General features: G+C 37.7%; 3 protein-coding genes, 1 non-coding gene and 1 pseudogene across 15 annotated transcripts; 4 read left to right on the top strand and 1 right to left on the bottom strand.

The window, feature by feature from the left end:
• The first annotated feature begins 1108 nt into the window (after positions 1-1108).
• On the top strand, positions 1109-5051 carry LOC119998346 (zonadhesin-like). Of its 3 annotated transcripts, XM_038845649.1 has the most exons (6): positions 1109-1383; positions 1504-1615; positions 2255-2369; positions 2578-3618; positions 3889-4172; positions 4538-5051. In XM_038845649.1, the coding sequence occupies exons 1-5, from the start codon at positions 1260-1262 to the stop codon at positions 4138-4140; spliced, it is 1644 nt and encodes a 547-aa protein (XP_038701577.1). In that variant the 5' UTR covers positions 1109-1259; the 3' UTR covers positions 4141-4172; positions 4538-5051. The 3 variants fall into 3 exon arrangements, with proteins under 3 accessions (XP_038701577.1, XP_038701578.1, XP_038701576.1); XM_038845650.1 differs by lacking the exon at positions 4538-5051 and having other exon boundaries at positions 1109-1362; positions 3889-4400; XM_038845648.1 differs by lacking the exon at positions 4538-5051 and having other exon boundaries at positions 3889-4400.
• Positions 5052-7225: 2174 nt separating this feature from the next.
• Positions 7226-17126, top strand: LOC119998726 (RNA polymerase II C-terminal domain phosphatase-like 2). 10 transcript variants are annotated; one of them, XR_005468286.1, is made up of 18 exons: positions 7226-7686; positions 7793-8263; positions 8803-9013; positions 9484-9641; positions 9756-9826; positions 9924-10029; positions 10118-10207; positions 10731-10872; positions 10976-11301; positions 11414-11471; positions 12430-12563; positions 12641-12694; positions 13350-13446; positions 13931-14082; positions 14872-14948; positions 15613-15792; positions 16778-16851; positions 16946-17126. XR_005468286.1 is itself a non-coding variant. In XM_038846107.1 (16 exons), the coding sequence occupies exons 1-15, from the start codon at positions 7417-7419 to the stop codon at positions 14950-14952; spliced, it is 2421 nt and encodes an 806-aa protein (XP_038702035.1). In that variant the 5' UTR covers positions 7226-7416; the 3' UTR covers positions 14953-14958; positions 15613-16058. The 10 variants fall into 10 exon arrangements, 2 of the variants coding, with proteins under 2 accessions (XP_038702035.1, XP_038702034.1); XR_005468287.1 differs by having other exon boundaries at positions 16769-16851; XR_005468285.1 differs by lacking the exons at positions 16778-16851; positions 16946-17126 and adding an exon at positions 15892-16058.
• LOC119999192 lies at positions 14536-14668 on the top strand. Its single transcript, XR_005468366.1, has one exon. It is a non-coding gene; the product is annotated as a U6atac minor spliceosomal RNA (small nuclear RNA).
• Positions 16841-17401, bottom strand: LOC119998603 (annotated as a pseudogene).
• A 938-nt stretch (positions 17402-18339) lies between these two features.
• Positions 18340-19278, top strand: LOC119998727. The gene is made up of 2 exons (XM_038846109.1): positions 18340-18535; positions 18674-19278. The coding sequence occupies exon 2, from the start codon at positions 18675-18677 to the stop codon at positions 19242-19244; it is 570 nt and encodes a 189-aa protein (XP_038702037.1). The 5' UTR covers positions 18340-18535; position 18674; the 3' UTR covers positions 19245-19278.
• The last annotated feature ends 587 nt before the right edge of the window (positions 19279-19865 follow it).

Here is a 19865-nt window from a genome sequence, read left to right as displayed (position 1 = left end):
ATTCAAATGAAAAAATTGTATAATGTGGTTCTCGATTATAAAAAAATTCATATAATTGAAATGGGTTTAAAATTATTTGTAAAATGATAGTATATTCTTCTCGTTGCCCAATTTCTTTTTAATAAAGAAACTACTTGTGAAAAAGGTTCACATTATGAGATTTGGAACTCTCCTTCAATTCAAAGACACTTTCACAGAAGAGTTAAAAGGACCAATTGACCCAAAGTTGATTTGGGTCCAAAGCAAGGGCCAAGCCAAGCACCGAATTTTTTGAACTACACGATTCACGAAGCAATTTCAAAAGAGTCTCTGATGTTCCTTAATTACTCCGTCCAATCATAGCCGTCGGATGAGGAGTACAGTCCATCTCGAGAACTCCAACGGCCCACGGTGGTCGATTTTGAATTCCTTCCAATAGGAATAATCGCCCGTGCCGCAGTCTATTTTAATTTAGTCAATACTCACTCCGCCTGTGCGGAGACAAACAAGACTGTTGTGCCTCACTTGCTGATATACATTGCATTATTAGGGCCCTCTTGTTGCACATAAATACAAAACTGCCCCTCACGTTCTGATTCCATGATTCCAATTTCATGGAATCAATTTCAAGTCGAACAATATTATGGGTTTAAGAAATATTAGAAATATTTACATATCTAAACTCTAACCTGAATTGAATTTCAGACGTTTTAAATTGACCAAACCTAGATTGATTTAAATCGGGATAAATAAATTGTACAATAAATGAATCCGAGTTAAGGTCTGGACAAGTAAATTAGATAAAATTTTTGTGTTTGGACTCATACCTGGTTTTAAATAAACAAAATTTTTTGATTGAACCCAGATCTGATTTTAAACGGAGGAAATTTTTTTGTGTTTATCCAAATTTCGAACATATAACTTATATACTATAAACTCAACTCAAAGCGAGTTAGACAAATTCGGTCACATGGCTTGTCATCCACTCATCCCGACTTGTGAAGGGAACAAGGTTAGAATGGCAGTTTCGTATTTATGTCAATTACCATGGTCATTTCACGTAACCTTGGTTTATCCAAAAATCTGGAAATCCTGTCGTGTGTTAATATTCTTCAGATTTTGAAAAACCTGAATGCGAACGCCAAACAGGGAGAGAGTTTGTTTTTTCTGCAACAATACAAAACAGTCTGTTGATTATATAAGCTCTCTTTTATGGTTTCTAGGAGTTGAGATTCCAGATCTGTTGCTCTCTGGCTACCGAATATACAGAGATAGGGGTAATGGTGACGAAAGAGAGGGATGAAGAGCTCGCGATGTTCTTCGAGATGCGAAGATGCGAGATGGAGAAGGAGAGAAACAACCTTCTTAGCCTCCACAACTCTGGTGAGCTCGATACTGCTCCAAGTACGGCGTCGTCGTTTCTGCAGTTGCAGTAGTTGAAAGAGAGACATTGTAACATGATGAGTCTTATTTTGATTTGAAATTAACTGATTTTCGTGCTGTTGTGTTGTTGCACTGATGCAGCATCGAACGGAGGGGTTTCTCCTATCACGAAGATTATGTCCTCTGTGCCACAGCGAAAGACTGCTGTCGAGAATTTCTTGAACTCGGAGAATGAAAAAACAGACTACGATTGGTAATCTTCTAAACTATTGACATTCAGTGGGAAATGTTCCATTTGTTTTTCTTAAGATTTAGTGTTGGTGTGGATGATTTTGTTAGCTCATTCGTATAGTTTTGGTGTTTATAATGCTTGTAGATGCTTTTATGCTTTATTTGTTTTCTCCCCGAGGTTACGCTTGAGAAAATATGATCGAAATTTATATTTATTGCTCAAGAGGAGGCAAGTTCTTGATCTTTTAAAATTGGAAAACATTTGCTGAAGCAAATAGAACTTAACACCATTGTAGTTGATAATTCCGAAACAATGGTCTGAAAAAGTGAAAAATCCCAATGGAAAATTTGAAATTAAGCATGTTCGGATTAATGACTTGAATTTGTGGAGAATTAAAATTATGGGAGTAAACATAGTAGATCAATAGCCTGAATGTGTGAATCCATTGAATGGTGATAATTGTTAGTTGTTACCCCACCCAATTGTACTCTTTTCTTGATATATATATATATATATATGTATGTATATATTTGGTATTTATCTGATGTGCAGACATAAAATAATGGTAAATATATGCAGTTAGCTATTCAATAGTAGACTTTCCATTGCTACATGTATCATGTTTACATCTTATTAATGGGAGATGTCTTTTATGTTCAGGCTTCTTACTCCACCGGGTACCCCACTGTTTCCTCATTTGGAGAAGGATTCACAGAAAACCATGATGACTGAGATTGGAAATGCAAATGTCTGTCCCACTGCTTTGAGATCTAGGGTAAGTACCCAAAATATTTGTAGTTGTGAATGATTGAAATTCTGTCAACTGGTGGAATCACCATGTTTTATCTTCAGCATTCTTACAGTTAACTTATCATGGTACGAATTTGGTCTTGTGTTGGTGAATTGCAGAGTTTTCTCCATTGTTGAATTTTTTTTTTATCTAGGTTGAATGCTATATTATATTTTTCCAATTCATTTTGCAGTTTGAAAATATCCCAGCAGATCCTGCTCCTGGGAGTAGTGTTGTAGCCAGGCCTACAACGATGCCTTTAGGATTGAATTCTTCTAATGCTGGTAACAGAAGGCCCTCCTCATCAGGGGGCAGGAGTGATGTTACAGCCAAACCTGCAACTATGCCATTTGGTTTGAATTCCTCCAATGCTGGCAACATAAGACCCTCCTCATCTGGTGGGAGGCCATCTGTTACTAGATCTTCCTCACCTACAGTACGGCACAGTTTGCCCACTAGTGCCAAGACTTCAAGATCATCCACACCTACTTCACGGGCCACCTTGACATCCATGAAACCTACTGCTCTTCCAGTGAGATCCTCCACTCCGAGTAAAGCTGCCACCACTCGTTCTTCTACACCAACCTCTAGAACTTCTGTAACAGCTCCAAAGACAGCATCAAGATCAGCAACACCAACCCGACGACCATCGGTACCATCAAGTGCACCTAATGTTGCTGCTCCCAGTGGTCGTTCTTCTTCAATGACAAAGTCTGTCCCCACAACATCGAAAAATCCCGTGCCATCACGTGGTAGTTCTCCAACTGTTAAATCTAGGCCTTGGAAACCCTCAGAGATGCCTGGTTTCTCTCTTGAGGTTCCTCCAAATTTAAGAACATCATTGCCAGAGAGACCGGCTTCAGCCTCTAGAGGAAGGCCTGGAGCTCCAAGTGGTCAGTCACCTTCTGTTGCAGCCAATTCCAATGGAAGACCACGACGGCAATCATGCTCGCCTACCAGAGGAAGGGCTTCATATGACAGTGTCCATGGTACTCAGAACTCCACTACTGCAAAGAGCAGAGCACGCACAAACAACAGTGATGATGTGAACCCAGTTCTTATTGGAACAAAAATGGTTGAAAGAGTGGTGAACATGAGGAAACTGGCGCCACCAAAGCAAGATGATACGCACTCTACTCATACTAATCTTTCTGGGAAGTCTATCAACCTTGACCGCACATGTTTCGGGAGAACGCTGTCTAAGAAATCACTTGATATGGCTTTGAGGCATATGGTATGCAATCCTTTCCCTTCACCAAATATGCCCATTTCAAGTACCTCCTTGGCTCTGTCTGGATGATGAATTGACTAATTTGCATTGTTGATTGGTACTCCCTGCTTTAAGTTGCCTTGAAATTATGTTTTTTTGTCGTGGGGCTATCAAATATCTTGAATGATAAAAGAGGAGATGTCTGTTTGGAGCTGGTTATCAATTGGATCTTGCGATGTTTCTGTGTTCCAAATGTCCTATTTCTCATTTTATGCTCTTTTTTCTTTGGTACAGGATATAAGAAAAAGCATTTCAGGTAATTTAAGGCCAATTGTGACGAACATTCCAGCTTCCTCTATGTATAGCATGAGATCTGGAGGCTCAAGGAGTGGTAGTGCTTCAGGCTCTCCTCATAGCAATGCTAGTAGCTTTGAGCTGCGCATCAATAGTAACTCAAATTTCTATGATGGGAACGAAATGGAAAACTATGGTTTTGGAAGTAATAGAGGGAACTCCTCTCCTGCCAGCAGCCTCCATGACAGGTGACCCAAGGTACCCCCAGCCTACTCAGGGAACAGGTTGTACACGAAAACTTTTGTTTTCTTGTTATGCATAGATGCATGTAGAATCATATCCACCGTGATATTTAATTAGACAATTTTTATCAAGTAACTTGCGGTAATGTGGTAGTAAGATGTCAACCTTCCTGTAAAATGTGCTTAGCTAAGTGGGTCCTCAAATTCATCTGTTCTACATACGATAATTGGTGACTTTAGATCGACATACAAACCTTTCTCATGCAGTGAGAGGAGCATCTATTTTTACAATGTGATCTGACTGAAGAACTCCTTCAGTTTTAAAGCTTTGATGCAGATACTTCCCGAGCTTTTTGAATTTGTATAAATGAGCTTTTTGAATTTGTATAAATGTGTTTTTTTGATAGGTAAGCGGGGAACTTAGGTACCACCCAATCCGAATATATGCTTTAACCGTCTCAGCTTGGGGAGTAAATATTAAATTAATGTGTGGAGTTCAAGACTCCAAGTGTTGTAGTTGTTGACTGAAGTCTGCTGCATACTCAACATGGCAACGCATATCAATGTGTATTAAAAATTTGCTAAAATTCAGAATTTGGCATGCAGTGATATTTGATATGGGTGTCCCAATCGTTGGAACAATTCATTAGGGAATCAGTATGATTCTTTCTTTGTTCGTTCCGTTTGAAGAAAGGAAGGATCCCAAAGAATCGATCTTTCTTTTAGTTGTCCGTTTGAATCCCAAAGAATTGATCTTTCTTTTTAGTTGTCCGTTTGAAGAATGGAAGAATCCCAAAGAATTGATCTTTCTTTTAGTTGTCCGTTTGAAGAATGGAAGAATTCCAAAGAATCGATCTTTCTTATAGTTGTTGAATCTCTCTTTGATTGATCAATGTGTGATATTCTGAATCTCCAGCCCATTCTAACACTCCTGTATGGTTATTTGACAATATTATTTGATAATTCACAACTTACTCTTCATGTGATTAATTTTTTTTTAATGAGATAACAAGTGCTTCTCTTTTCATATACATTTTTGCTCTCAAAAGAAATCTTGCCTTGATACAAAGATAATTTTATATATTATCTTGTATTAAACAAAAAAAAGAGAGTTTATTATTATGAATGGAAACATATGATTACATCAAAAAACTTACTTATCTTTATTATTGAGAGTAAATTTTTTTAATTGACAAAAATCAATGCCTCGAATTACATCCGGTTAACTTTGTGTGGCAAAAAGGTATTTTTTGTCCCTCAATTATGGGGCAAGTTTTATTTTCATCCCTAAGCTTTTTTTCCCTCTCATTTTCGTCCATCAACTATTGAAAAGTACTATTTTCGTCCTTCAAGTGAGTTTGAGGTTGGAAAATGTTTATGTTGCAATTGGAAAATGCTTATGTGACACGTCGGAGAAATATGATATGAGAAACAATAGGACATCAAGTTGGATTTTTCTGTCGTCGGATTTATTCGAGGAACAAACGGGGTACTTTCCTATAATTGAGGAACGAAAAAGAGAGAAAAAAAAGTTAAGAGATGAAAATGAAACCCGACTAATAGTTTAGGGATAAAAAAAAATACCCTTTTGCCAACTTTATGCACTAGAGTTGTTTACATTTGTTTTACTAATGATTAATTGACTAGAAAGAAAATTATTTATATATATTTATCTAGTTTTAAGGTATAAGAATTATGGATTGATTAATCAGAACAATGTCATTATTGATATTCTGGTTTGCTCTCGTCAACTTCATTCCTCTTCTTTTAGTCATGTTAGGAGGTCGACCAATGTCGTGGTCCATGAGCCATGCGTTAGCCAAGCTAAGAAAACTCTCATACCGAGGATGGCTTGTTTTATTGACGATTGTCCTCCATCTATTTTGTAACCACAGACAAGTTTCCAAATTAACGCAATACCCTTTTTCTCAAAAAAAAAGAGAAGAGAGAAAAGAGAGAGAAAATGGATTTTTAAAAAAGAGTTTATGGTAATTTTCATTAACCGATGAGAATAATTTTGTCTTTAATTACTCTTGATGATACCAAAATGACATCCTCTTAAAACTTGCCACGTGTCTTGACACCTAACATAAAGGGTGAGCACCCTAGGATAAGCAATCAAGAAGACAAGGAGGAGAGCTCCTTGGCAAGACCGAATAGCCACTCTCGGTGTGCCATCTGAGCACACATACTCAATATTCCGAAGATCAAGAGTCCCTAAGATCATCAAAGTAGGGTGAGGAGGAGAGCTCTTCAGCATGACTGAAGAGCCACCCTCGGTATCCCGTTGAGCACACATGCTCGGTTTAATGAAGATGCTATGTCTTGGTGTGAAAGGATCCACAAGAAGATCAGTTACAAAGGAAGCAATAAATTATGGATCCACTCAGCCATGATCTTTGCATTAATGATGAGAGACCCGTGATCTTCCGTAACTACTCTCTTCTAGCCCCTATGAAAAGGACCCCTGCCTCAGGTAAAAATTACATTAGATGCATAGGCCGAAGCCTAAGCACATTTTAAGCTCTAGCATACTTAATAGCAAATTGAGAGAAGAGAGTTCCGAACACTCTCCCTTTTTGATTGTTTACTGACTTAAGCATAAGAGAAGTCCCTCTGAGCACATCCTTGGGATCCCCATAGCTTATATATTTTCTTGTGCAGAGCGACTAAGATGATCCTGACTTTGACCCAACCATCGATGAAGGCATCAAAATCGGAGAACGTTTTGAACGTCATCAATTTTCAAACTCAAATTAATGTTTTTTTTTTGCTCTTAATTTATTTAATCAAGTATTTAAGACATATTTTACTATTGTAGTCTTTTTTCACTCTCACATAAACATATAGATGGAAAAAAAAAATGTCGATGAAAGAAAACTTGTAGGTGGGCCACCATGAATCACAGCCCTTAACGAGTTCCCGCGAAGGGCCAAGACCTTTGTATATTCGCTGGCAATATTTAATATTTATTATCCGGCTTGTAATATGGTATTCTCGTAATTTCAGTCAAAAACCAACACTATAAATTAAGCCGATGCCTCGATTCCTTTATCCTATAAATGCGGCCCCACTCTTGCTTGATTGAAAACAGGACGCAGAGACGGAGGGCGAGAAACCCAGGAGCTCCTGGCCCTGATAGAGTTAGAGTAAGAGGTAACAAGTAGAGGAAAACGGCGTCGCATAAGCCAATTTGTCCGCACACTGGTAGCCTGGTTCTTTCACCATCTGTTCGCCGTAATTTCTTCGATTTTGCCGTTGAATTCGAATTGAGAGCGGCTTTTAGATGAGTCGTTTAGGGTTTAAATCCGCTGTCTATCTTGGGGATGTCTGTTTGGGAGAGCTTGATAATGTCCCCGTGACGGACCAGAATTTCCAGTTCCCGAACAACGAGATTCGAATCCATTACATATCCCCGCTCAGCGACCGATGTCCTCCTCTTTCAATTCTTCAGACAATTTCTTCGTTTTCTGTTCGCTGCAAACTGGAATCCTCGTCGCCTCAGGAACAGAAGCAGTTGATCGATCTCCATGCGTCTTGCTTTCATGAATTGAAGGTCTCGCATCTTTTGATTGTGTTTGTATATTCCTTGTTGAAGTGTTATTTTGATGTTTGGTTTGGTTTGGTTTACCGTGGATGATCTTTTGTTTTTGGTGTGACAGACGGCGGTTGTGTTAGTTGGAGACGAGGAGATCCATTTAGTTGCAATGCCGAGTAAGCAGAAGAAGTTTCCATGCTTTTGGTGCTGTTCCGTGCGCGCAGATCTTTATAATTCTTGCTTGAGGATGCTGAATATGCGGTGCCTTGCAATTGTGTTTGATCTTGATGAGACACTTATAGTAGCGAACACCATGAAGTCCTTTGAGGACAGGATCGAGACTCTACGAGGGTGGATTTCCCGTGAAACTGATTCGATGAGGATAGCAGGGATGTCAGCTGAGATGAGACGCTACATGGATGATCGAGCGCTGTTGAAGCAGTACACTGAGAACGACTGTGTTGTGGATAATGGAAAGGTGTTTAAGATTAAACTGGAAGAGGTTACTCCACTCTCTGATGACCCGGAGAAGATTTTGCGGCCTGTCATTCGATTGCCAGAGAGGGGTACTGTACTCACTCGTATCAATCCTGAGGTGAAAATAACACTTTTTCATATAGTTATCACCATTTAGGTTATTTTTCATGCGTTTCAGTAAATGTATTTTGATTTGGTTGTGTGAATTAGTGACATTAGAAGGTGACTGTAAGATTTCTTGAAGATAGTTTGTCGCGTTTATGTGGTGAACATACAAGCTCCTTTAGTGTTCATGAAAAAGCTTGTATTAATATTCATGAACGTGATTGGTTTTATGTTTATAATAGACGTTGAGATATGACTTAATTATGTGGTCATGATCAAGGTAAACTTTTGCATTCATGGTATTTGTTACCCTCTCATAAACATATGCGATAAACATTTTGTTATAAAAATAAATGTGCTTATTTTAAAAAATAAGAATTTCTGTGTTTGTTAGCTCAATAGAGAGGTTGATAAACATCTGCTTATAAATAATTATGATGTTCTAACTTAAAATTGTGGTTCTGCAATTCATTTATTTGCAATTGAGGGGCTGCATAGATGGTATAAAAATAGGGAATGCCGTTCTCATTGTTAGCTGTATCCTATATGTAGATTCGAGACACCAGTGTGCTTGTGAAGTTACGACCTGCGTGGGAAGATTTGAGAAGTTATTTGACTGCAAAAGGACGGAAAAGGTTTGAAGTTTATGTTTGCACTATGGCCGAAAGAGATTATGCCTTGGAAATGTGGAGGCTTCTTGACCCAGAAGCGCACCTTATAAATTCAAATAAACTCATGGACCGTGTTGTTTGCGTAAAATCAGGCAAGTACTGGACCATACTATTTGATTGACTTCTTTTTCCCTCTACATGAAGCCTCTATCAGTACCTCAAATTTATTTATTCAAATCCGCGATTTGTGAATTGGATATATTTTGCATGGACTAAATCCTAGGGTTTTATGGTTACATTGTAGAGGTGCAACCTAGAGGTATGAAGTTCAATTTCTGGAAACGGCCTCTCCAGATATTATGTGGGGGTAAAGTCTGCGTATATCTTGTCTGTCCCCGACTCCGCCCATTGCGGGAGCTTTGTGCATGGGTGGAGTTTACCGTCACCTTTTTCTTAACTTAATCCTAGGGTTTTGTGGTACATTAGTAGCATGTTTTAAGGCTTCTGATTCTAGCAAATCATCATTGTTGGCAGGAGCTTGACGTAGTGAAGTTGTTTCCTTTTGTTTAACATACATCACCTATGCTTATGCTGCTTTGTAATCCCCCTTATTTTAAATCAGGCTCGAGGAAATCTTTGCTAAATGTCTTCCAAGATGGTACGTGCCATCCAAAGATGGCGATGGTGATTGATGACCGTTCTAAGGTTTGGGAAGACAAAGATCAACCCCGAGTTCATGTGGTTCCAGCATTCACTCCTTACTATGCTCCTCAGGCGGAGGTACTGAATCTTATCTTTTATGAATTTAGTATTGAGTTACATTCTTTTCTCTAATATTTTTCTCCTATTTAAGTTATTAATCGGGTCTTATTTTCCCCTCCCTCTGTTTTGTAGATAGCAAATGCTGTTCCAGTGCTCTGTGTGGCAAGAAATGTTGCATGTAATGTTAGAGGTTATTTTTTCAAGTACGTGGTGGCAATTTTTACTAATTTGATGTTTTATTTGACGCATTATACTTGAGATGAACATTAGTCTTGTTTGTAATGCTATAATCTTCTTCAGGGAATTTGATGAGATTTTAATGAGAAGGATCTCTGAAGTTTTCTTTGAAGACGAGGTAATCAATTTACCTCCTGCTCCAGATGTGAGCAACTTTCTGATGTCAGAGGTATTTGAACTGAAAATAGTTGATGCTTAATTTACTGGTAATTTTGTGTTCTTATTTGTATATGCTCATGCGGCCTTACTAACTTCAGGATGCAAGTTTTGTTCGTAATGGAAATGGCAATGCCCCTATCAGTGAGGGTGTGAATGGTCCAGAAGTTCAATGGAGGTTAAACCAGTTGGTGAGTTCAGAACAATCATACTAAGAAATGATTCACATGTTGATCACCCATTTCTTTTCTCTCTTTTTTGCTTGAGACGCTTTCTTGAGCAGTGTACTGTCGCAATAGGTGCAGATATAGTGATAATCCGCGTACCCAGGAAACTGGTAGACTATTTTAGCATGTTAAGATTTGGTTGGCATATTGTATTTGTTATGCTTGTGGTGGGATATACACTGCTGTGCTTCCTGAGCATGAACCATAAAGGCATTCAGGCGCATGCTTATGTGTTAATTTCAAAAATTTCCATTCCATTTTTCTTGCCAGACATTTTTAATGATTTTACTAGAGGAATTTCAATTAATTAGATTTCTAAGAACCATTAAGTCCTTGTTTGGCTTTTCACTCTAAAGCGAAGTGGATAGGCTGGTATTTGGGGTTCAGTCTGCGGTTCAACCTCAGAATTCTTGGTTTCTGTATCTCTGGAATAGGAGTGTGTGACTTGTTAGAACTGATCCTACACTCTTACATTGCTATTTTTTAGGATGAGAAGTACAGTATGGAACCACCGACTCAATCTATGACAAATAATCCTGAATTGAAATCTGAAACCTCTCAGCCAGCTGTTGCAGTTATTCCAAATGTTGCTGGCCCTGCATCTTCAACTGCACTCTTTCCATCTCAGAGTATGGAATTAACTTTATTTATGTTTGGAATGGATTGCCTGTTATACTGCACAGAGTTTTAATTATAGTTGAATCTGAAATTTATTTTTGCGTTACATGTTAGAGCCAAGTTTGCTCGGACCTCTAATTAAGGAGAGTGACAATGAAATGAAGAGAAGACTTCCTGCCATGAAGCATGGTGTGGATTTGAGGAGTCACAATTCAGGGCAACCTCCTCTGCTATCTAGATTACCTGCACGAGTATCAATCTCTACCCAGCCACATGGGGGCTGGTTGGAAGAAGACGCCAGCAGAGTGCAGCTTAACAATCGGCCTTCAGGATTTGTTCAAGAATCAAAGCTGCGAATTCCTCAGAATTCATTTGGTCCAAGTGCAGCTTCAACTTCAATTGATTTGCCCTTGCACTTGTCCCAAGTAAAGGGTGAAGAGGTTCGTATGAATTAGATTGAGATTCTTACAAGAAAATACTTCATTGTTTTGATACATCTCCTATTTTGAGTTCTGAAAATGACTATCTGGTCATCCATGCCCACTTCTCCAGGCAGGTGCTGGACATGAAGTGCCCAAACAAGGTCTTCCTCATGTCAATCAGCTATCAGGTATGAAAATAATTTATTTAGTTATCTGAATGCATATTATTGGTTGTTTGATTTACCTCTGATCAGTCCAACCCTTTTCAGTGGCATGATTTTCCATTAGCGGCCAACTTCTTAAACATTACGGAAATTAATGCAATTTTTAACAGAGAGCCTGTTTCATAGATTTAGTGGAAATTTTTGTCCATTAGCAAGATAATAAGCATTGTGCTAAAGATATGAGTCATAGGCCTGCAGAAACTTGTTCATCCATCAGTTCGTTGCCTTAAGGCCCTTAACAGAGTCTGATGAAGTGTCATGGACATGGGGTGATGGTACCTTGAAAAACTTGTTGAGGTCAGCCTCCTAGGGAACTGTGTAGTGTTAGAGTCTTGGATGTTTAAGGTAGTTTTACTTGGATTTTGTGATTCTACGTCAATGGCTCCTGGAACTTGTAGTGGTCTTTGGTTCCAGTTTTATGCAATGCACTTTGAATCTAATGACTGGAATTGAAATCCATTTTTCTTCCATGTTTGGTTTTTATTTTTTGTGTGTTCAGCCGTGGAGATGGAGGAATTGTGATCGACTTTTAGACCATTACCTAGTTTTGGTCATGCTCATTGGGTTTCACTGGCTGCATATTATTAAGCATTTAACCATGAATCAGCCTCAAGAACTTGCGATTGTTACCATTTTGCACGAGAACAAACATATTTGAATTTGGTCCAATTTAAGATTGAAATACGATGTATACTGAAGAAATTTGATTTCTAAGCACACATGCATAATATAACTCTTACTTGGAAATAACGCTGTTCACAACTAGCCAGTCCTTCATACACAAATCCTTAGAATGCTCAGCATGATCTGTATCGGTCAAAACCTCCTGCAAGCATTTATGCCTTTTGTTTTAGTGGAGTGCTGTATTTTTCAGTGGGATCTAACCATATGGACCCCTATTTCTGATGAATTTTCTTTGCAGAAGTTGGTGTATCTCAGATTCATGCGTCTACTAGTTATAGAGAAGTCCAGAATGAAGCTGTAAAGTCTAATATCTTGCTATCCCATTCATCTATTGGAGTTTTACTTGAAATTGGACGAAGATGCAGCTCAAAGGTAACAATTAATGCCAATCTTGAGCACAATTTACAAACGTTGTCAATTTAATGTGTAAACATATGTGACCTTTTCAGGTTGAATTTAGGACTGTTTTAAGCACCAGTAAGGATCTGGAATTTTCTGTTGAGGTCAGTCAATAATTTGTTTCTATTACTGCCTTTACTTTTTCGGGTATGTGTCTGGTAGCTTAATAATCTGAAGTCTGAACATCTATCATGTTTTGTTCGCATACAGGTTTATGTTGTTGACTGTAATATAATCGTTAAACCTCTTGCATTGATCAATTAATATCATGTTTTGTTCTCACACAGGTTCATTTTATTGACTAATATAGTCATGTGTTGATCAAAATTAGAATCACAAACATTTTTCTTCAATGGGTGTTGCTGTTTGAACTTATGAAGCACATGTTGCATGCAACTGGATAGTGGTTAGGTTTCTCCATTTGCTTTGATGTTATGTTGTTGTTTGATATGTTGTGGAATGCCCTTTAATCACTTTGAGGATGCCGTCGTGTTCATGGTACTGTTCATGATAATACTCACAACGGTAAACAATATCATTTCTGTGTCATTCATTTTAAGTCATAAGTACCAAATGCCTTATTACTGTCTTACCATGATATCCTTAAACCTTGGCCAAAAGCCTTTTTCTTCTACAGTCGGTCCTTTTTGAGCAATAGCAGGACTGATATTTAAGCATTGATTGTATTTTTTTTAAGCCTAAGGAATTTTTTTTGTTCCTTTGTAATTTGACAAGTGTATCTTATTTCTATGTGTACAGGTTTTGTTTACTGGTGAAAAGATAGGTGTAGGAATGGGCAAGACAAGAAAGGATGCTCAACAAGCAGCAGCTGAGGTTGCCCTTCACAGCTTGGCAGGTAAAATCTCTCTAGGCCTTCTGTCATGACTTGTCTTTTCTTTTGTGAAGGAGAAACGTCATATAGTTATAGTTTCGCTTTTCTCTTGCCTCCTTGGATGCGATCTCAAAGAATCCGTGCTTAGATAATTTCCAGAATATATATTTTTGAATGTGAAGTGATGAGGCTAAGGGGGCTGATTAGTTGAGCAGCCCCAATGGACCTTTTAAGTAGGTTGGGGTGGACTTTGGTTACTAAAAGTTAGGTTTCATATGCTGGTCTCCTCATTGTCTGATGAGTGTTACACATAATTATAGTGGCTTCTTTTAATTTATTCTTTCTTTAATAATAAAATCACTGGATCGCTATATGCAGAGATATAAATATTATAGGTATTTCATGTAAGGAGTTAGGGCTTTATCTCTCCCATGTGCTTAATTTTGGTTTCAGATGACAATATTATATAAAGTTGTGGTAATGCGTTGTTTGTTTTTGTTGTGCTCAGAAAAATATGTAGCATATATCAAACCTCATTCTGGAGCTGTTGACAAAGATTTCAATAAGCTTTCATCTGGCAGCGAAAATGGATTTCTGTGGGACACTGTCAATCCTGGATCATATGAACAAGATGGGTTGCTCGATGAAGGTAATCCTGAGGTGGGCTCTTCATAGTTGATTTGATTTCTTTGTTCAAAAACATTGGTGATGCTTGGATAAAGGGTATGCGGACTGAGCAATTTCCAGATGAGAGGTTGTTGGTTATCTGGAAAGAAGGCACCCCTTCGTGAAATTCGTATCGCACCAAGATTTGAGCACTAAAACACTGAAAGGGAAGTTGGTTGGTTTCATGTCCACTACTGCCACCTTTACAGGCTCCTTTCACTCTTTTTTTTAGAGGTAAGGCTTGGTGGTCAGTCTTATTACCCATTATCCAAGTACTCCCATGTTTCTGAATAACTGTTTTTCTTCCCAAATATAAGGGCTGATTAGCCATTTGCAGTGCTTTGGAACTGAGCATTGTGTTATTTTAGTTGTCATGAATGCATGCTCTTTCCTCTTCCTATTGGGATCCAGCTATGCCATTTTTGAGTTTGTGTTTTGTTTTAATTGGTGTTCATAGAAAGGAGAGATGGTTGGCATCTTGCTAACAGGGATGGAATGGCCTTTTGGGCCTTCTTGCAAGTACACATATGTGTATACATGTTTAGGCTATCTGCTTCAGCAGATCTGCAAAGAAGTATTTGGTTTTGAACTTATTTCAATGGCATAGTCTGACTTTGTTATGGGGATGGAACTGTTTTTCTTGGCCAGGTGCACTTTTTTGAACTTTGAATGACCTATTATTTGTAAAATTGTGCAATTGGAATCATATTATGTAATAATCATCATCTCAAGTTGTAATTCCTGGAACGGTATGATTTGATATGTTTTGATGCATGTTTCCAGACAACTGAAGTTGAAACTGGGAGTACCTCCTCCAATTTGGTCAATCAACAAGTCCAGAAGCGTGCAAATTCTCCAAGGTAACATCCGGTGAAGGTTATTTCTTTTGTTATCTCTGTGTGCGTGCGCATACTTTTGCCATACACAATCTAGCACTACCGTGAAATCTGAACCACTTATTTATAGGAAAGTCACCTGAGACATCGCTGTGGTTACTTTTGATAAATGGGTGTTTACTGTGTCCAACAAAGCACCTTGTGGAATCTTGACTCCTAATTCCTCAAATTTCTTAAGGTTCTTAAGTATCCAAACTTCAAGATTTCTTGCTTTGCCCTGTTGAAGCCAGCGAAGTCTTTTGAATTAGACATGGAGAAATTTAGGGAATATTTTAGTTTTTTTGTTAAGGGACAAAACAATGTCTCCATAGTTAATTAGTTATTGTGCCGGCATATTGAAAAAGGGTGAGAGAATCTGCTTGGGTTTGTGTGTTGGTATGTGTGTTTGAAAGAGGTATAAATTGGTACTTCACTCAACTTCTTAAGTCATAAATTATTTATATCTTACATGTCCCCGACCTCGCCTAGTCGCCCACTACCGGAGTCTTGTGCACGGGGGTGGTGTTGTTTATGTACTTGTAAATATGCATAAATATACATGACACATGAGAAATACTTATTTTTGAAATTTATAGCTTTGTATATGTAGATACTGCTGAATTTAGTTGCTTGTGGTTCCTTTTGTCAGATTGTCGCAATCTAGTCCTAGTAAACGATACAAGGAACACGTAGCGCCTGGTTCACAAAGCCCATCCTAGTTCCTAGTCATAGAAACAGAATGATGGGCATTGTGTTTCATGAAAGACCATTTGAAACCTCCAATTTGACGCCTTAAGCTTGCAGTATTCGGCTTATACAGACAACAGAGGTGAAGAAATTCTCATTATCCTTCTATTTTAACCTTTAAATGGGAAGATGGGCTATATTTTTGTCATTGCCCTAGTTTTTCGTATACTTTAGATGGCAGATTGCAGGATCCAGCAGTCCATTTTGTACTCATCCTTTCTTATAGAAGCCCATTTGATCTTCAGTTGATCAGCTTTTGATACAATTGAATTTGCATTTGCCATTCTGAATTTGTTTGACAATATGATTAAAGGTATTATCAATGCAACTAAGCCTAGAATTGATTGACAAACCACCTCAATTTTGACGAGGATCTGGTTAATATCACAATAAATATTAGGTTTAAATACCAATAGATCACAGTTTATAGATCAGTAATGATTTCATTAAAGGAAAAAAAACCTTAAAATATTGTCAAAGGAAAAAAAAAACTAAACCTTAAAATTCCACAAATTTACTTAAAATAAAAATTCGAAGACAGTTTTATCATTACCTTTATTTGTACAACGTATTTTATTCTGTTTTATCATGTTAAAAACAAATTTCAAAACGTTTTATCTTTCGAAATTATGTCGGATTAAAAATATATATTCAGAATCAACGTGGATAGTTCTCCCATTGTCGATATTTTTTGAAACTACTGAAAAAAACTGGTCAAATAGATGATTTAAACGAGAGAGCTTTATGTTTTTGCACATTGATTAATAGTATAGAAATCATAACTGAAAAAATCATATTAGGCACATAAGACTGAAAATTCATACCAAACCGAGCATATATGATTACTCAAAGAAGTAATATGATCACTCAAACAAGTAATATCATTGTTTTATAAGAATATTAAATTTCTTTAAATCAATAAGATTTTCAATCATAATAGTAAAATTTCGTTAAATTTCAATCATGATAAACTATATTAAACATGTGCATATTTGGTTTCCTGTTGATCAATTTTTTTGGTTTCCTATTGACTCAAAGTACTAATTAATCCTGACCAGTATCTTCAGGTTAAATCTATGAATCTTCCCTCAAGCAGCAGACATAGCCAACTCTCGGGGGAGAAATTTTGTTCATGAACCATGTAAGTTTTCACAGATAACACAGTGATCCAAGATTAATCTGGTGATGACACTTTCTTCTTCAATTCTGAGTCTGCTACTCTGTTTGTTCGATAGGTGAATCCTTTATGTTTCTTCCCACAACTGAAGCAGTTTGGCTCTAATCCATCACGAAATGGCCTCGTTTTTTGGGTTTCTAAACAGCCCGCCAATCCGATTCCAATCGTCAGGATAAAAGGCCATCGGAGGCAATACTGTGAAGTTAAAACCAGGCAGGCCTTCAACTCTTTGCACAACTCTTGAAACCAAGTATGGTCCATTATGTCCCCATTTGTTTCCATCAAAAGTTGAGGCAAACTGCTGAATGAACTTGAGCAGAAGTGGATGGTTCATGTCAAAGACCAGAACAGCATTGTTTAATCTGGTCCAATTGTTAGACATGACATCAATACTTTGTGCTCCAATTGAATTTCTTAAACCCTTGAAACTTTTCAGAACTATGAAATCTGCATCCAAGTAAACACCTCCATACTTGTACAGAACTGCTAATCTGACGAGGTTGTAATTCGTTATCAATTAATCTTTCAAATATGATCAAGGTTGCAATGTTATGCAAGTATGGACGAGTTTACTCAGACTTCATAAGGCACAACCCACAACAAACAAAGGAGGAAAGCTTGCTTGCACTTTTAAAGGATTTTGCAGGGTTGAGGAATTCAGTTGGGCACAAAACATGAATAAGATGGCTAAGCAGTCAGACCAACTAAATTGTGCAATTATGGTATTTGATATAAATCATCCACTTCTGGTTGATTTCTTGCAGGAATTTGCCTCAACTTTCAATGGAAATAAATGGGGGCACAATTGCCATCACCTGGTTTCTAGAGTTATTAAGAGAATAGGCAATGCACCAGGATATAACCTCACAATCCTCTACCACCCAAGGCCTTTTATCTAGTACCTTGGATTAAGATATGCAGGCTTCTTGCTAAGCCAGAGATGGAAGATAATTTCATATTTTCATATGGACAGAAAAAAATGGAGCAATTGGCTGAAGAGGGGCAGTTTTGCACTAAACCTGTGGAACAGGTTAACCAAACAATTGAAAATTAAAGATGGGAGCACAATTGAAAAGTTGATCTCACATCATTGTGCAATCTGTCAACATGACTACAATTCTTATGAAAAAAAACTTCTGAACTAATGCGAGGAAAAAAAAAATTCCAAGTTCAGCCAACAGTGAAAAATAAGGCCAAGAATCAGAAAAACTCAACAAACAATGAGTATACATTGCTGTTTTTAAAAGCTATTTTATAAATATCAAAATATTCGGCAAAACAATACTTTCTATCCCTGAAGTTTCCTAGAATTATCGATTGTCCTCAAAGTTTGAAAAAGATATCCATTTCTGTCCAGACTTGATGTTTCCGGTGAGATGGTGCCGGTTTTTGCTGACATGGCAATTGGAGTGTTTACATGGCTTTTATAACTCATTTTGAGATTCATATATCATAAAATTAATTTAAAAATATTAAAAAGAAAAAAATCCTTTGTAAGCACAAAAGACCACCAAATTAGGGCACTATCGCATCGAACTTCATCTTCCTCTGTGCTTCGATGCTGCGACCGAAGATCTTCTACAGTGAAGGACGATTCAACGATTTGGGTATTTGACTGTTATAGGGTTAACGAGAAGCCGTCAAACAGGTTAGATTATCTACCAAGCTCTATCTATTTCACTGTTGTCATCAACGATTTGGGTATTTGACATATGATTGGGTCGTAGATGTTTGAGTATATATGGGTAAATTGTACTATATGTTATGTTGGGTTTGTGTTTGGCAGGATGAACAAGCACCATAAATTTGTTATGACAGTCCATTGTAGAGGAACTTTGGATGTGGAAACTGGGATATACACAGGGGGATCTAAAGAAACTTGCATGGATATTACGATGGAGGAGTGGGGTACTGATGAGATGAGATGGTGGATTAACGGTTTGGGTATTGATTTTGACAATGTTGCAATCTTGTATCGGAAGCCTTGGAGGGCACAATGTCATGGATTGAAGTTGCTGGAGGATGAAGAAGACTACATTGAGATGGGATGGATGGGGGTGGAAGATGGTAGTGTGCACATGTATGTTGACCACACCAACACATACACTCCTGCTGTATATTTGCAGCATAAGATAGCTAAGAAGACTTGTGGGTTCTGTGGGTACTCAGCCAGACAGAACTCACCAACCTTGGTAATCTGTTGGCTTTTACATGATTTTAGTAAACATATATGTAGTGTAAATTATATACATTGTTCTTGTTCATACAGGTGGAGTTTATTGATCTGGATGAGGACTCTGCTTCTGCTGGAGAGGAAGAAGAAGAAAAAAGGAGAAAATGGAGTTTATCGAGATTGATGATGATTCTTCTTCTGCTGGAGAAGTAGATAAAGCAAAGGAGAAGAAAGAAGTTTCCAAGAAATAGGATTCTAGATCACCCCTTTGTACGTAACTACCCCACTCATTCAAGAAATAGAACTCTAGACCACCCAATGCATAATGCTACTTCTGCATTGGATTCAATGTCTTTGTTTTATGGTAAACTTGTATGTTTAGTTTGATACTGGTATGTTTAGTTATGGTGGTTATAGACATGTTCTGTATCATTCATAGGTCTGTATTCAGGAAAAGAGTGGGCTATCTCCATCACCTCTTCATCATCTTCATTCTCAGAAGGTAAACTATATAAATCATCTTCATCTACAATTGCCAATTCGTCAACGTCAAATTCATCATCACCGTCGTCTGAAAAATCAGTTACATTATCTCCTTCAACAATGGCACCCTCATCAGTGACAAAGTCTTCAATATTGACCCCACTCATTCTCAGTATATCAATAGTAACACAAAATCACCAGACTACAAACAAAATGAAATCAAGAAAGAGATATATTCCACCTAGACGATTTGACGACAAAAGCTGCGCACATCCCTTTCGCTCATCTTCAAATCTTTCTAAGCTCACTAGCAAATGGGTTT

This window comes from Tripterygium wilfordii, chromosome 5 (assembly GCF_013401445.1).
Source record: "Tripterygium wilfordii isolate XIE 37 chromosome 5, ASM1340144v1, whole genome shotgun sequence".
In the NCBI taxonomy this organism is placed as follows: domain Eukaryota; kingdom Viridiplantae; phylum Streptophyta; class Magnoliopsida; order Celastrales; family Celastraceae; genus Tripterygium; species Tripterygium wilfordii.
This window is presented reverse-complemented; position numbering and strand designations above follow the sequence as displayed.